The sequence below is a fragment of the Cupressus sempervirens genome, chromosome 6, assembly GCF_028749045.1.
Source record: "Cupressus sempervirens isolate cs-2001-9-10 chromosome 6, ASM2874904v1, whole genome shotgun sequence".
NCBI lineage: Eukaryota > Viridiplantae > Streptophyta > Pinopsida > Cupressales > Cupressaceae > Cupressus > Cupressus sempervirens.
Window position 1 is genome coordinate 158,232,800 of NC_143123.1, and position 18,107 is coordinate 158,250,906.

Consider the following 18,107-nt stretch of genomic DNA (forward strand, 5'->3'; position numbering starts at 1 on the left):
AAAGACATAATTTCTAATGGGCTTCCAACCTACACCATTTCAAACCAGCAAGGAACTTCATTGTGTTTACTGCCTATTACATTGTCTGTGTCTAACAAACAAAGTTTAGAATAGGGTAAAGGGCATTCTCTAACACAGCATAGTCCACAAATGTCGTCCACCTTCTTACATGTTACACTGTCCCATAACACTTTTATTATTTGCACAAGCCTTACCAAACTTACCACGGGTTGTGGGAGATTCTAATCCCTTGCAACCCGCTTGTCCATTGCATGCCTCCCTAGATATGCTGCAACCTTTTGATGCAGCGTCCTGCTCTAATTCATGGCCTTCACGAGTCTGCCACCTCAAACAAATTTGCATCAGCCACCAATATCTCAAGATATTCAGTCCTTCCTCAAGAACAATCTCATGTTGATAATACAAAACGGGGTATTTCATAGGAGCTGATTCATCTGTTCAGGAGATCCACCAAAAAGTGAAGGCCTCTTGGAAAATTGAGAGCTTTTAAACATTATTCTTGAATTTCCAATCAAGTAGAACCTGCAATGATCGAACAAACGTCTATGACAGATTGCACAAAATGGATAGGACCTATGAGGGGAGATGGGTGTGTTGATGCCAAATTGCACTCGAGGTTTGGTCCCTCTTACACCTAACCAGAAAGCACTGAAAAATAGATTGGTGTACCGTGTAAAGATTGAAAGGAGGAGGCAGCAAGAAGCAATATAGAGCCAAATGAATGGTTAAAGGACGTGTCCATTAAAAGAATGCTGATTTCACCCAAAAAAATCATCCACAATTGACGAGCTCAAGGGGCCCTATAACGAATGGTTCATAAGGCTGAACATTTGCCGAAGGTTTGCAAATGAGGTTGCAAGCGTAGTGGGCTTACCTTTTGAGGAAACTCTGTGGTTAAGTGCGTCTGAGCTGGAGTAGTACTTGGAAGGGTACCTCCCAGGAAGTCTCTATGCTGCACCTTTGTGAACATCACCTAGATCCAATAAGTGTTGTGTTTGATTCACTCTCATAAGATGGATTTTTGTGAAACACTTATTATGAAACACGGGTGAATGAATTTGAATTGAAAACTACGTAATTTAATCTTGATAGCAATATCACAATTGTTGTGGAAAATATCTCCTACTGATCAATTGATAAGCTTAAGGGACTTTAAAACAAATGGTTGCACAACACTTGTTGAAGGTTTTGCAATTGGTATTGCAAGAAAAATGGGCTTAATCTAGAGGAAACTTTGAGGTTAAGCATGCTTGAGCTGGAGTAGTACTAGGACAGGTGACCTCCTTGGAAGACTTGGTGCTTCACCTTTTTGTGAGCATCACCTAGGTGCGATGAGTACTAAGCGTTCCATTCATTCTCATGAGAGACGGGTTCTTGTGAACACTACTAATGAAACATGGATCAATGAGTTTGACTCAAAAAGGACACAGTTGAATCCTAATAGCAATAACACAATTTAACTTTATTTGAAAAATATCTCCCATTTATCCACAATTCTAAGCTTAGAAATTGCTTATGGCCTTGAATTGGAGCAACCTGATGTCAAGGTGACGTTTCTCTATGTTGATTTGGAAGAAGCATTGGATAAGAAACAACTCAAAGGTTTCTAGAAAGGGCAAGAGAAACTAGCTTGCAGATTGAAATGAAGCTTGTATGGGCTAAAACAAGCTCCATGATAATGGTACCTCAAGTTTGATACCTTTGTGGCTGAGCTAGATTTCTCAACCTGATGTCAAGGTGACGTTTCTCTATGTTGATTTGGAAGAAGCATTGGATAAGAAACAACTCAAAGGTTTCTAGAAAGGGCAAGAAAAACTAGCTTGCAGATTGAAATGAAGCTTGTATGGGCTAAAACAAGCTCCATGATAATGGTACCTCAAGTTTGATACCTTTGTGGCTGAGCTAGATTTCTCTAAGTGTGAACCTGGTTCATTTTTATTAATAGGTTTCAAAGGATGACGATTTTGTGTTGTCGTTGCTATTCTAGTGACTGGAACTAGCATGAATGCTATTAACAAGCTAAAACAACAACTCGCTAGGAAGTTTTCAATGAACAATCTAGGGCTGCTTAAAATATCATTGGAATGGCAATCATCAAAGATAGGTAGAAAAGAGAATCAAAATTGTCACATTAAAAGTATACTGAAAAGATTTTGGACGAGTTCCACATGAAAAATGCCAAGGCATCGGCACCCTTTTACTCATTGACCATTTCAATTCACCCTAAGTCACTAAAAAAAAGAATTGAGTGCCTTTCTCCTCTGCTGTTGGGAGCCTTATATACACGGCAGTCTACACAATACTTGACGTTGCTCGTGCAGTGCGAGTGGTTAGCAAGTATATGAGTAATCCTGATTAGACTCATTGGCAAGCAGTCAAGGCGATATTAAGATATTTTAAGTGCACTTACATCATGTTTTGAGATTAGAGGAAAAGAAGCTCAACCTTGAACAAAAGATAATTTACCACTGGTTATTTCTTCACACTTGCAAGGGAAGCAATCAATTGGATTTCTAAATTGCGAAAATTGGTACCTCTGTCTACTACCAAAGCAGAACATAATGCAATCACTCAAGGAGCTAAAGAGATGTTAGGGTTACAGTGTTTATTGGGTGAATTAGAATGCATACAGCGAGTTCACTTTATTTAGACATACCATTAGTGCAATTCATTTGAGAAAAAAGTCACACCTTTCATTCTCACACTAAGCACAAAGACCTTCAATATCATTACATCAGCACTGTTCTTGAAAAAAGAAAGCTTAAGTTGGAAAGATACACACTGATTTGAATCCTGCAGATGCATTCACCAAACCTGATCCACAAAGAGAAACTGAAGTTCATAAAGCTTCTCTTAGCCCGGAATCAAGTGACAATAAGCTTGGAAAAGCAATAAACATCTCTGTTTATCAGCATTATTTGGATTTCAAGTGAGCAATTGGTGGTTGTGACATTCAACCATCAGTGTCTTTCCAAGTTCCCCCTTAACTTTTCATCAGCCTTGAAGAGTGCATTTTATATTTGGTTCTCTATCACGTGTAATGATCGATAAGATTTTTAATTTCTCTGTTAGCAAGTAATAAGAGATAATGCCCTGCATTTCCGCAAATGTAGTCATACATTGGTGAATCACATAATTCTTCTTGTCAGTGTACACTTCTCTATGCATGTGTTTGTTAGTTTTATTTTCTTGATTGCTGTTCTAATTTTATTTCTGGTTTAAATTACTCAACAATACATGCATAAGAAAAGGTTTGTATTTATTAGACTTAGTCTGACATGGTTCGTAGTGATGTCACAATAAGAAAAATGTTAAAAAGCACTTATAACATGAAGGACCCCCCCCCCCCACCTTCCAAAATATGTCAATTGGTGTAAAATTCATTGTATGTTCAATATGTCTGTCACCACTCCAAGTTATTATTACTAACAGTAAGGTTAAGGATCAACTGAAAAATTATCAGTTACACAACTATCAAGTGTCAATGTAAGAAGCCAAAAAAATAAAGAAAACAAAGAACCAACAATTTATTGAATTTCCAGGTTTATGCATGCAGATCAAACTTACTGAACGAGTGCAATTGATAATTTTAATTCAATTACAAAACAGAACATGGTCTGCCATGATGCTCAATTCTCTCACTTCTCTGCTAATTCAGGGTTTTATTTCACTAGCTTGTTTTCCCTCTTTCCCATATTTAACTTTCTTTGAAGAATTACACTAAGCAGCTAACACGATGGGACAGATTCAGTGATTCACCTTCTCAATAGTGGAAAATTGCTTATATGCTTGGTTAAGTTCAGATTCATTCAAATGTTCAGGGCTCAGTGATCCCAAATTTCACTTCCTCGTCATTACGTACCTGGCAGCTGTGTATGGCATGGCTTTCTCTCTCTTCTTTTGAATCTTCATGAAAAATCTTGTGCATACAAGTAATCAATACTTCACCTAGGAGCTGGCAAACAAAACGGTGCGTACCCCACTTTTAAGTAATGCCAGTTTGTACAGAGTGAAATGGGGAATCATTCTCTCTTTACCCGTCAGTCATGTTAATAATTGACAGGAGTAGGGGCTTCCATCCCTGCTGCAATTTTTGGCAGGTGCACCTGATTGTAAATTAACCACAGGTTTGAGTAATGAAGTTTCATAAATTTAGCGAAAGGAAGATTGTCTTTCCAGCTTTTGCAGTTGTAGCTACTATTCATTTATTAACAGACAATCAAACTTAAAATGGTGACTGAAAAAGTGTAGAAATGGAAGTGTAGAAATGGATTTCATTTGCAGTTGAGTGGTGACCCTGCACTTGCAGTATATAGTTTACAGTCTTCAAAAGTCATGCTACAATTCCTGCATTAACAATATGCACTACAGAGATTGAAATGAGGATCTGTAGCAGGAACTTGAGATGTGCTGCTTCACAATTGGCTGCAGAATTTGCATCCATTGTATTGGGTAGTGTCAACCAAGAAAGCTCAGTTGCTGCTTTCTCGTAGTCTTTTCAAGTGGCACCTTTCCCTTGTGAGAATTAAGCGCCCCCTCCACACCCCCACCCCCCGTCCCTGCCCAGCAGCTAGAAATGCAACAATGGAGATGAAAAATCCATATCATTATTAATGCCATTATAAAACTGACTTTAGTTCTCTGGCTGTTGGTTTACATCTTACTGAGTAATGATAATTATTAATACCTTTATGAAGCTATGATGTTCATTTTCTCACAGATACCTAAAGGAAAGCATTTCCAAATTGAACAGAAAGATTCTAAGAAGATAATTCTGGAATCTTCTATGTCACAGGAGCTTCCAATTTTGAAATAAAAATTAATGCACAAATTTGTCAAATCAAACCCCGTCATTTGTATACAAAATCTGTAGAGTTCAAAGGAAAAAGAGTTGATTGTAAATTCATCCATTGATAGTAATAAAATAGATCAACTGTACGAATAAAGTTTTCATAAATAACTAATAAAAAGACTGGAGCAACCAGATTTAAAATCATATTTATAATGAGTAGCAACCAAGATGCCATAATTGATATATCACATCAATAGAACATTCCAAGAGACATTATAATATATTGGATGCCTGCAGAACAGCGATCAACTGAAGGTGCAGATTTTGAATCCTTGAGATTCAGTTATTTGGCCCAATATGATAGGGAGGAATGTGATGGTGTGAAATTTAACCAAGTTGCCATCATTCTTACCATTATCGTCATTATCCAAACAGCTTGTTAAAATTTGAGCACAGAATCACAATGCCCAGCTTTGCAGTTTTCAGCTTCAAAGTGAGCTCAATTCTATGGCCAGGCAAGCAGTTAAATTGATTTTGGGAAACAACCCTTACTAAAATATAGAATAAAATTACAACCAGCTGTTTTATTTATTAGGAAAGCTCAACTGCAGTGTCAAGCACTTGATCATCCGATCGAGGATAAATCAAACGCAGCGAAGTTTCATATGCTGCAAAAATGGCTCCATTTACCACAAAAGCACGTGCTACAGCAGTTCCCAAACCTCTCCAAAGGACCTTATAGCCTTCCTCTCTCACACTCTTTTGCAAGCAGTCAAAGATACCTGTGTACTTCGGGGATAAATTCCCTTGTGCTTGAAGTCTAGATTTAACAACATCCAATGGATAGCAAAACACCCAACTTGCGACTCCTGCACATCCTCCTGCTGCAAGCATTGTCGACAGACTTTCTTGTGAATTCTTTCTACAGCCAGGGTGAAGCCATTCTCGACTATACTCATATGTCCAGAAGTAGACACCATGAGCTGGAGCGTCTCGAAGTACAGTAATACCAAGTCCTCTGTAAAGACCTTTGATTCCTTCTCTCTGTAAAATGCCTTTTGCCACCATTATGGGGCCAAAATGAAAACTGCTTGTGGTAGGCCTTCTACAAGTATTCACTTGCAGTTGAATCTTGATAAGTTCCACTGGTGTAAGAATTGCAGTTTGTATAGTTCCTGCTCCTACACCTGCCAATGCTACACTTTTATAGGAGGGAGGTTCATTCCTCTTGTAGTTATCGTCAAAAGCTCGAGATAAAAGAGCATATGCTTGGAAAGCCACAGCATTCTGTAGTGACATGGAAAAAAGAGTTGTAAAGAATGAGTACCTTGTAAAACATTATAAATACATATTAAACTTTTCAAATTAACTCAAACTTTGTCTGGCATCCAAGATCAATGTATGCGCAAAATCAAGTACCCAATGGTATATGACTATAGCTTGTCCTATATTGGACATAGTGCACATACAATCTCCAGAAAACCTTAATTCTTTGAATCCTTACATTCGAAAATTACACTACTATTCAATCAATTCTGAGTTAAGAATTGCTAACAAATGTTTTTTTGAAAGAGCACTATAAAACTTATTGGTAGACATTGGGTAGCTTTCAGACAGAATTATGTGCCAAAAAATTGACTTGAAAGCATTGAATGGGGCTATTGAAAGCTTATGCCTGGTCAAATCTCAATAATACAAGAGCATACACATGTAATTTTCTAGTCTTTCAATCATGTAGTAAAACTAAAATCTAAATATACTAATTTTACAAATGATTGCTCGTAAAACAATGTGAAGGATGTCATCTTAAGTCTCCAAACTTCCATTTGTGTTGACAATAGCATGTATGGAAAAGAGTTTACAATGTTTTCTCCAAAACTTCAGCAAACCAAAACATAGAACCCACCAAGAAAAGTCCAGTGCAAGTGCATAAAATAACTCTAGTTGCAAATCAATTGCAAGTTGGATGCATGAAGCTGGAACAAATCCCATCTTTAGTTTATATTTTGACTCATCCGAAAACTGGATTGATCATCTTTGCAAGAGGTCAAACACATCGTTGTCTAATTGCAGACACTTCACTATTAGCCATTTTCTTACTAGTTACAACTCAAAGAATCATTTTAAAACCCTGCAGCATTCTGAAATGAGATCATGGAAAAGGTCTGCATTTTTAAGTAAGAATGTTGAAAGAGGAAAAATACAGGGGCACTTGCACGTCCAAGATGCATTTACACGTGCAAATCCTGTTGCTTAGCACAAAAGGTCTCAATTGAGGTGTCCTCTTATTAAAAAAATTAGAAGTGCAAATTGAAAAATATTATATGCAAAATTTAGATCCTTCTTAACTTATACTCAAGAAAGGAGACACGACTTACTCACATTGTAACATAAACATTTAACACTTGGTTATTCAAATGAAACATTGGGGCGGGGGCCCTAGCTCGGTTGGCTAAATCTTCCCTGTTGTAGGGGGTTGGTCACGGGTTCTAGTCTCCCCCATCCCCGTGGTACCGGTGGGCGTGTCACGCCAGCGCTACCGGTCACGTTAAAATGTTTACCCGGCGCACCGCAGTTTATAGGGGGGGCCGTGTTGCACCCAATTCCTGCAGTCTAATAAAAAAATTTAAAAAAAAAAAAATTTTAAATGAAACATTAAATCTAAGAGTAATATTAAAATATCAATCTAAGGACCCTATTCCGCAACCTCCTATTACAAAATTTATGACATGACTCTGTTTGTGTAACAACAAACAAGTTGTTGGCCAAAGCTAGGAGATTTCCACAATCCATGAAATGTGCATTTGTTTCTGGAAAGATTGTGTGCAACTTTTTGACATCATGTAATGGGCACCCCTAAATGTCCCAAAAACTAAACCAAATTGCTGAAAAGAATAATGTCAAACAGTTTGCATTCAACCTCTTATTTCTCCGTTTAATGTTTTAAAACCCTTGTAATTCCGGAAATCAAACATTTATTGTTTGTTGTGTTTCGTGCATGGAATTGGTATCATACAACATAAACAAGAAAGCAACTACAATGATATGCAAAGTGGAAATGAACTGCTGCTAATAAAATGTTATTTTCAGAATTCATAAAATCAAATACATAGCAGATTTATCAACTCACTAATTACTTCAGCAATATTGTCATAATACTCCAGCCCATGCTTACGAACTTGCTGCTACAATACTTTGTCCTCCAATCAGTCCACTACCTTCATAATACCATTCCCTCCAAGCGGCATAAGCGTCGGACAAGTAGTGAAGAAGTTATGAGCAAAATATCAAATCTGCCTGTAGCCGGAAATGCAACTAAACTGCCTGATAATGAAGCCAATAAGAAAGAATTCCAAAGGCCAAACCCCAAGGGAATGACGTCTAGAATGTTACAAGAGAGGATAGACGTCCTCAAATGCCAAAAACAAAGCTGCAACTCACACACCAATTTCTTCTCATATTCAACCTGTCTAATGAAGCCACAAATGCTTCCTTTTATTCTATTCCCACGGGTCCCCTCAACTCATATGGGCAATGTGGGATAAAAGATGTGTAATATAAAACATATATTAAAATACCCCTTATGTCTCCCTTGGGTACACATCACCATAAAATATATATTAAAGTAACACTTTAATATTTTACAATTAAATTAGACGTTACTTTAATAAAACTTCAGGCATTAAAATGTATTAGCAATCGGACTCCGAATAATGCAAGTGATAGCTCATCGGAAAGCTCTCACCGAGGAGTATCGAGTCCAATCACCAAAATTGACTTGCACTGTGTCCTGCCGACTTACTAAAAATAGTAAGTATGCCTGAAACTAAGTAAATCAACTTCGTTTTGGCCCAAACTGGAAATGACTAGGCCAAAACACTCCAAGATCCCATTAAACCCTTCGTTAGCCCTCGGGACCATGTAGAACAAGGCTAACGCGCACACACTTGGTCAACTGCTAAAATGGGGACATTACAGTCCGCCCCCCTTGAAATTGCTTGTCCTCAAGCAACCTCAGTCCAACCTGCTGAATAACCTGCTCACTCTCCCATGTAGAATCTTCCTCCGACAGGTCTTTCAATTTGACCAAATACTCCTTCACTATCCTGTTTCTAAGCTTCCTCTCTCTGGTATCCACAATAGCCTCAGGTACTAACACAAGCTTCCCCTCCTCATCCAAAGGGGGTAAATCTGCAGAAGGCACTACACTCTGACCAATGGCTTTCTTAAGCCTAGACACATGAAACACATTGTGCACTCGATTGCCCTCTGGAAGCTCAAGCTCATAGGCGACTTTGCCCACTTTGCGAATCACCCTGTAGGGACCATAAAATCTAGGTTTCAACTTTTCAGCTCCGCTCTTCTTGAGCGATGACTGTCTATATGGTTGTAGCCTCAAGTAAACCATATCCCCTACCTCGAAGCTACGCTCTATTCGGTGCTGATCAGCATACAATTTCTGTTGATTCTGGGCCTGTTGTATATTCTCTTTGAGCACTTTCAGGATGTCCTGACTATCCTGCAATAAGTTTTTGGCTTTGGGCACTCTACTGTCCCCCAAAACTAAATCCATGAAGCTAGGTGCTTCATAACCATAGAGTGCCATGAAAGGAGTCATCTTGATGGACATATGATAAGTGGTGTTATAACAATACTCTCCCATATGCAACCATCTGATCCAAGCCTTTTGTTGTGTAGTTACATAGTTCCTCAAATATCCTTCCGCCCATTTATTCACAATCTCTGTTTGCCCATCTGTTTGCGGATGATAACTAGTGCTAGGTGTAAGATCTGTACCACACAACCTAAACAACTCTTGCCAAAAAACACTCATAAACTTACTATCCCGGTCGCTGACAATGAATCTGGGCAGCCCATGTAACCTGAATATCTCTTTAAAGAAAAGATCTGCCACCTGTGCTGCTGTGTAAGTGGACGGAATAGCAAAGAAGTGAGCAAACTTCGTCAAGCGGTCCACCACCACATAGATGCAATCCCTTCCCTGCACTCGTGGTAAACCAGTGATGAAGTCCATCGAAATACTTTCCCATTTCCTATCAGGAATGGGCAAGGGCTGTAATAAACCTGCAGGAAATGTGTGTTCTCCCTTATTCTGTTGACAAACCATACACTCCCTGACATACCTCTGAACATCATCCTTGAGCCCTTTCCATGAAAACCGCTCTCGGATCTGCCTGTAGGTCTTGAAGACCCCCGGATGTCCTGCTGTGGGTGCATCATGAAATGCCTTCAATATCGCCTCTCTCAAATGTGATGACGGAATCAAATAAACCCTGTCCTGAACTTTGATCAATCCATCTATCACCTCATAGCGATCATCTTGTATGGTACCTGAAATCAATCCAGAAGCCCAAGCATCTCCGACATACTCTGCTATAATCCGATCTCTCCAATCTCCTGAAATCTCTGCCAGAGCACATAAGTGAGGTCTCCGAGATAAGGCATCAGCCACCACATTTTTCTTACCTTTGACAAACTCTATGTCAAAGTCATAAGCCTGCAATTTAGTCACCCATTTTTGTTGCCGGTCATTAAGATCACGCTGGCTCATGAAGTATTTAATACTGTTGTGATCAGTCTTGATCACAAAACGTCCACCTACCAAATATGATCGAAATTTGGCCAATGCATGCATTATGGCCAACATCTCCCGGTCATAGACAGAATAACTTTTCTCAACTCCTCGGAGCTTCCTACTCTCGAATGCAATGGGATGCTTCTCTTACATCAATACTGCTCCAATCCCATCACCTGATGCATCACAATGAAGCTCAAAAGGCTTTGTGAAATCCGGTAGAGCTAGAACTGGACATGAAGACATTACCTGCTTGAAATGCTCAAAACACCTCTGTGCTGCCCCTGTCCACACGAAGGCTCCTTTCCTGGTAAGATCTGTCAAGGGTGTAGCAATCTGTGAGAATCCCTTAACAAACCTTCTATAAAAACCACATAAACCAAAGAATCCCTTAAGCTGTGTAAGGTTTGTGGGAGTAGGCCACTCTACAATAGCTCTAATCTTTTCGGGATCAACCCGAACGCCATCTGCACTAATGATATGCCCCAGTTAAAGGAGCTCAGTCATGCCAAACTCACATTTAGATTCCTTGGCATACAATGACTCTCTCTCCAGAATAGATAACACCTCCTCCAGATGATGTAAGTGCTCCTCCCAGGTCTTACTGAAGACCAAGATGTCATCAAAGAAGATCAAGACAAATCTCCTCAGCTGCTTCCTGAATACCTGGTTCATACAACTTTGAAATGTAGCAGGTGCATTGGTTAGACCAAATGGCATAACCATGAACTCAAAGTGGCCATAGTGACATCGGAAGGCTGTTTTCTCAATGTCCTTTGCTCTCATCCTGATCTGATGGTATCCGGATCGCAAATCAATTTTGGTGAAGAAGCATGCCCCATGCAACTCATCAATCAGCTCATCAATCCTAGGAATGGGATACCTGTTTTTAATTGTTTTCTTATTCAGTGCCCTGTAATCGATGCACATGCGCATTGTCCCATCCTTCTTCTTTACCAATACTACTGCTGAAGCAAAAGGGCTCTTACTGGGCCTGATATGCCCCATCTCCAACAAATCCTTAATCGCCTTCTCTATCTCATCCTTGTGTTTCTTAGGATGACGATAGGGAGTAATCATAACTGGTTTGGCTCCCTCCTCGAGCTCAATAACATGTTCCATCCCTCTGTCAGGAGGAACCCCATGAGGAATATCGCTAAATACTTTAGCGTGTCTATCAAGTATCTTCTGGACATCTAGTGGATGACTCTTTTCTTGTGGCTCTGGTGAAGTTGGCATAATGTGGCACTCTGCCGCCCACTCTATGTCATCATGACGAAAAAGTCTCTGCATTCTCCTCAAGGACACTATTCTGCAACCTCCATCTGAAAGCCCTCTAAGTACCACAATTCTCCCCTCGTGCTGGAATCTCATCTCCAATTTCGCTAGATTGAGTGTGAACTCAACTAGTGAAGCCATCCATGTCATGCCGAGGATGACATCATAATCTCCCATGTCCACAACATAGAACTCATCTTCTAACTCGTAGCCATCTCCAAACCTGATGCGAAGATTAGATATCTTCCGAGTGCATAATAACTTATCACCGTTAGCCACCATGACTCTAAACCCATCATGCTCCTCTGTTTGTAACCCTCTCCTGGCTACCAACTGTGCATCTATAAAGTTATGTGTAGCCCCAGTGTCAATAAGAGATATCACTTTCTGCCCCTGGATAGTACCCCTGACCTTAAATGCGATTGCCTTTTGGGCCCCTGTCAAGCGTGCCAACGATCTATCATCCTTAGGAATGTTGCTCTCCTCTATAGTGTTACCCTCATCTGAATCGGAGTGCTGATCCTCCCCTTCTGACTCTGACTCTTCTGCTGAAAAATACTCCATTTGATTTGCCTTAGCCTTGAGAAAACATTTATGAGATAAGTCCCAAGGCTCTCTACAATGGAAGCACAGCTTCTTCTTTCGAAGTTCATTCAAGGTTTCATTGTCTAGTCCTTTTGATCCTTCTTTGGGTTTGCTATACTCTTTCTGAAATGATTTTTTGTCTTCGTCCTTGCGGTAGGAAGAATCTGTTGAATGGTTTTTTCCTTTGTATACCGAAGGCGCTAAATCTCGTGCCTTTTTAATTGCTTCAGCTAACGTGAGTGGATCATGTCCCTTCACCCAACCTCGTAATGGATCAGCAAGACCATCACAAAATAACACCACCAATCTCCTAGGAGAGATATCAGTAACAAGTACAGACAAGCGCTGAAACTCGGCAATGTAAGCATCCACAGAACCTGACTGTTTTAACTGTGCTAGCTCCTTGAAATGTAACTCGGGATCCTTAGTGTCAAATCTCCCAATCAATGTTTCGGTGAATTCCTCATAAGATGTAATCTGATTATGCCCCAAAGTCACCATGCCATGATGCCACCATTCATGTGCAACGCCATCCAAGTGCATAGCCGCATACTTGATAGCCTCCTCCTCAGGCATAGGATTAAGCTGCAAGTATGTATCTACCTTCTGCACCCAAGCTCGTGCAGTCATCTTCCCTGAAGCATCATAATAAGGTAAAGAAAGTTTTCCAACTTTCTTCCTCAGCTCAAAGTTTTGATTCCTCCCTCCTGCTTTAGGCATGTGTCTCATCCTCAAGTCCATATAATCTCTAAGAGAAATATCCGCCTGAAACTCTGGTCCACTAGCCTCCCCTGAAACTCTGGTCCACTAGCCTCCCAGTCCCTCCTGAACTGATTCTGTAACTCGGTAATTTGCGGTTTGTTTACTGGTTGAACCGGATCTCTGGGTGGAAACGTGGGTAGAAGAGGTCTTGAGCTCGTAGTCCGTGCTGGGCGTGCAACATTTCTAAAGTTATCAGCCTCATTCCCATTGTTGTCGTGTCCATCATTACCATTAATGTTATTCTCAGGACCATTGTTGTTGCCTTGGCCTTCATGGTTATTGTTTCCCCCGTTGTTATTGTTTCTATTGTTGGCATCATCTGGATTAATATTGACACCCATCTGTCTAGCCATGAGCTGCAACATCATGTCCATTCGCCTATTCTGCTCCTGCTGCATACACTGCCCTTGCTCTAATGTATCCAGTAACTGTCGGAACAGTACCTCCCCCTGATCTGGACCAGCATTCCTGCCTCCGCCTAATCCTGTATTCCTGTCATCTCGATCACCCATATTATTGTCCTGATCACAGAATATCTCCTCTGTGTCTGTATGGTTGAATTCAATGTCCCCCTGCACGGATGTACTAGACTGTTTGCTTTGCAAGTCTGAAATCCTATTTTGTCTTGCTCTGGTATCGCGGAAATTATAAGACCCCTGTCGCATGCTCAAACATAAATGCTTAGCCTGTGTTTTTTACTTACTTTTCCCTCTATCCGGCTGTTCCAAATTCCCTATAAGACCTCCACAGGATGGCAGGACTTATAGCTCTGATACCACTGTAATGGGCACCCCTAAATGTCCCAAAAACTAAACCAAATTGCTGAAAAGAATAATGTCAAACAGTTTGCATTCAACCTCTTATTTCTCCGTTTAATGTTTTAAACCCCTTATAATTCCGGAAATCAAACATTTATTGTTTGTTGTGTTTCGTGCATGGAATTGGTATCATACAACATAAACAAGAAAGCAACTACAATGATATGCAAAGTGGAAATGAACTGCTGCTAATAAAATGTTATTTTCAGAATTCATAAAATCAAATACATAGCAGATTTATCAACTCACTAATTACTTCAGCAATATTGTCATAATACTCCAGCCCATGCTTACGAACTTGCTGCTACAATACTTTGTCCTCCAATCAGTCCACTACCTTCATAATACCATTCCCTCCAAGCGGCATAAGCGTCGGACAAGTAGTGAAGAAGATATGAGCAAAATATCAAATCTGCCTGTAGCCGGAAATGCAACTAAACTGCCTGATAATGAAGCCAATAAGAAAGAATTCCAAAGGCCAAACCCCAAGGGAATGACGTTTAGAATGTTACAAGAGAGGATAGACGTCCTCAAATGCCAAAAACAAAGCTGCAACTCACACACCAATTTCTTCTCATATTCAACCTGTCTAATGAAGCCACAAATGCTTCCTTTTATTCTATTCCCACGAGTCCCCTCAACTCATATGGGCAATGTGGGATAAAAGATGTGTAATATAAAACATATATTAAAATACCCCTTATGTCTCCCTTGGGTACACATCACCATAAAATATATATTAAAGTAACACTTTAATATTTTACAATTAAATTAGACGTTACTTTAATAAAACTTCAGGCATTAAAATGTATTAGCAATCGGACTCCGAATAATGCGAGTGATAGCTCATCGGAAAGCTCTCACCGAGGAGTATCGAGTCCAATCACCAAAATTGACCTGCACTGTGTCCTGCCGACTTACTAAAAATAGTAAGTATGCCTGAAACTAAGTAAATCAACTTCGTTTTGGCCCAAACTGGAAATGACTAGGCCAAAACACTCCAAGATCCCATTAAACCCTTCGTTAGCCCTCGGGACCATGTAGAACAAGGCTAACGCGCGCACACTTGGTCAACTGCTAAAATGGGGACATTACACATCAACGTTTTGGATCATACCCATGATCCATCATCAGGGTGAGAGAGTGTAAGAATGTAAGTTGTTGGTTATTACCCACTCCCGATGGACCCAATTGGAAGCTTTTTTATGTTCAAGGACATAATGCTGATAATATGTGGTATCTAAATACATGACAGGCTGTTTCCATTTATGGTATTTTCTGCTTTACAATATTTGTGTGTGTTGCATGCAGTAGAATGCTTTTAACAGATGAAATGAATTCAAACAAATTCAAGACAACAGTGGCACTCTACGAATCATGAGACCAAATCAGGCAAGACAACACATCCTTCAGATAAAAACCGAGTGATATGGGCTTTCTATGTTGCCTTCGGTTAGCTTTTGTGCTAACTTTGATTGAAAATGGATTTGTAAACCCTGAAGTAAAAAGAGTTGGAGAACCGTCAACTGCTTGTGCACAATCTAAGGAACACGTAACAAATAATTTATATCAATGTGATTCTCTGGATCATAAGAAAATCCAATGGTAAGATCTTAGATAAAAAATACAGCAGGGATAACAAAGCATACAAATAAATTTCATCCATTGTGAATTACAGCAAGAATACAGAGAAAATTAAGATTATCATCTTTTAAGGGTAGCCTACACTGCATATTTGTTGAACAGAAAATTTTGAGTATTACATTTTTTTCAAATAAATCAAACAAAAACCCAAAAGCTTGTTCAGGAAAATATTTTCTTAAGACATTTTTTAAATAGGAATATAATTATGCATTTTTAAGATAGATGTCCTACCAAAGGAAACAGTTAAACAAGGTGACACGGCAATACAGTACGAAACAACCAAAAGTGCTCAACCTTTTTTTCAGATATTCCAATGAACCTTTTGTTTAAATTTCTGAGCGCACCTATTAGAGAGCCCAGAAAAAGAATGATTTAGACCCCTTACAAATTCTAAGGTTTAGCTTACCAGAAATTCTGTCTCTCTATCCCTAGAACACAATTTAGTTGGAAAATTAAAAAACTCTATATGAAATCCTAATGAGTTGCTCCCTACTTTTCAAAGAAGCTTTAGATTTTTCTGATACGCAATCTTTGCAGAGTTCATCAATTAGTTATCACCTTTCTTCATATGACAAACATTGCATTTAATGTGAAACGGATAAACTACGGGATCAATTGACTGGAAAAATAACCCATGCCATCACACTTACAAAGTCTAAGATTCGAATTTATTGAACCACAGATCTGAAAGAGGACAAAAGGGAGGTGTGTATAGTTATTGACTGAAATCCCAATCATGAGAACATGCTACTAGGGCAAATAAGTAGTAAATTAAGGGTATCAGATAGTAGGCAATTAGAGTACAATATCCAAGAGGTTTCAGACCTGTGACGCAGCCTAGCAGAGGCACGATGCAAGCTACCAACTAGCAAAGGTCACTACAGAGACCTTTTAGTGACCCAATCAAGCGGACTTGTACCTGAGACCTCTTCAGCATAGAGCCAAGGACTGAGGGGGTATCCATACTGCCAAACTAGAATGGAGCACAATCCTGGCCTCACCTTATGATGTCTGAGCCTGGAGCCTTGCATTGAGTAAGACTTGAGTAAGACTTGAACCCTGGTGGGCTCAGTTGGCTTCTAGCTTGGCCGTGACCTAAGAACAACCTGTCAAACATGGATAAGAAATACAAACCTACCCTGCTTCCCCTTGACAAATCTGTTTTTGACGCTGTACTATCTTCAAAACCTACCCAATACTGTACAACAATCAAAGCCCGGAAAAGCAACCACCAATAGATGTTACAGCACTCTTCATAAGGACAATGACAAAGAGCCTTAGAAACCTAAGGTGATTCTATAGGATTGTACGTTTCAAAACCTATCGAAGACTGTACAATCAAAGCCCAGAGAAGCAACCACCATCAGATGTTACAGCACTCTTCATAAGGATAATGCCAAAGAACCGTGTCAAAAGAGACCTAAGTTGATTCTAAATGATGGTACTAAACGATTCCGTACACTCCTCAAACACCATATAACATTTGAACTCTGAATCTCGACGGCGCAAAAACAGTTTTTACCATTTTTAGAGCACAAAATGAGAAAGTGGCAACTGACCTGAAAAGCAACCGTAGCCAGAGGGAGACCCATGCCCTTATAGAGAGCCAAAGGGCCTTCTTTGCTGACAATATTCTGCACCAATTGCAAAGCAGAAGGCCTTGTTGAACTCGTGGGCTGCTGCAAACGAATTCTAAGAGTATCAAGTGGGTGCCCTGCAAGAACACCCGCCATCCCTCCAAACCCACCAGCAACAAACTCCCTTCCCCAGCTGCTTGCAAGAAACTCTGGCCAAAACTCCATCCTAACTTAATAATCCCTTCTCACAAAACAAAATGGCATTCCCCTTGCAAATCTCCTCACAACAATCCCAATCCCGAATGCAAAACAGTCTCAACAAACGCAGGAATTTGCTAATTCCAACAACAGAATGATGAAAAGATCTTATGAATCCAATAAATTCTGGATAATGTGCTGCAAAATCAGAAAAACAAAAGTATGTTGAAAATTGTCAGTCCCCAGGTCCCCGGATTGAATCTGCTTTATGCCAACAAGGAAACAATAGATTATTCACGTTTCTTTTGCATGAAAAAAAGATCTCAGAGAACATTCAACAGCAAACTGCCATAAGAATCATGCAACCCTAACTGTAAGTTTGTACAGGTGGGTTTGTGGGTCTTTTGAACTAGACTGACATACATTCATTCATTCGGTCACCACCCTTTTTGCTTGCAATGTGTGCTCTGAACAAAGATACCACAATTTGGCAGGAATCTGATGCATAGATTACACACTAAAAATGTGGTTCTACCAGTGAATCTTATGGCACGAATATGTGGATGACACCAAAACATCGGGGTGCGTGCAATCTTCTCTCACCCCTCCTTAACACAGACGTATGGAAATTAACTTTGAAAGGTGGTACTGCTCCTACATACAATACACTAAATCAAGAATGTCGTTTTCTCTGGAATTCACCGCGGAAACCGTGAGACCCATGCTTGTCATATTCCATTTTATAATGGGATTTTACATGTGATGACAATATCACGTCATTTTCTTTGAGGTGGGAGGAGGTAAGAAAGGAATGATGGTTGTGGGCCACAGTTTTC

At 39.8% G+C, this 18,107-nt stretch overlaps 1 protein-coding gene and 1 long non-coding RNA gene across 2 annotated transcripts; both read right to left on the reverse strand.

Moving 5' to 3' along the window:
- Positions 1-4,982: 4,982 nt before the first annotated feature.
- BAC2 (Mitochondrial substrate carrier family protein) lies at positions 4,983-17,787 on the reverse strand. The gene is made up of 2 exons (XM_089787238.1): positions 17,056-17,787; positions 4,983-6,100 (listed from the first exon to the last, which is right to left on the reverse strand). The coding sequence occupies exons 1-2, from the start codon at positions 17,296-17,298 to the stop codon at positions 5,405-5,407; spliced, it is 939 nt and encodes a 312-aa protein (XP_089643364.1). The 5' UTR covers positions 17,299-17,787; the 3' UTR covers positions 4,983-5,404.
- LOC149551733 (uncharacterized) lies at positions 17,300-17,787 on the reverse strand. Its single transcript, XR_016352803.1, has 2 exons — positions 17,695-17,787; positions 17,300-17,469 (listed from the first exon to the last, which is right to left on the reverse strand). It is a non-coding gene; the product is annotated as an uncharacterized LOC149551733 (long non-coding RNA).
- Positions 17,788-18,107: the final 320 nt, after the last annotated feature.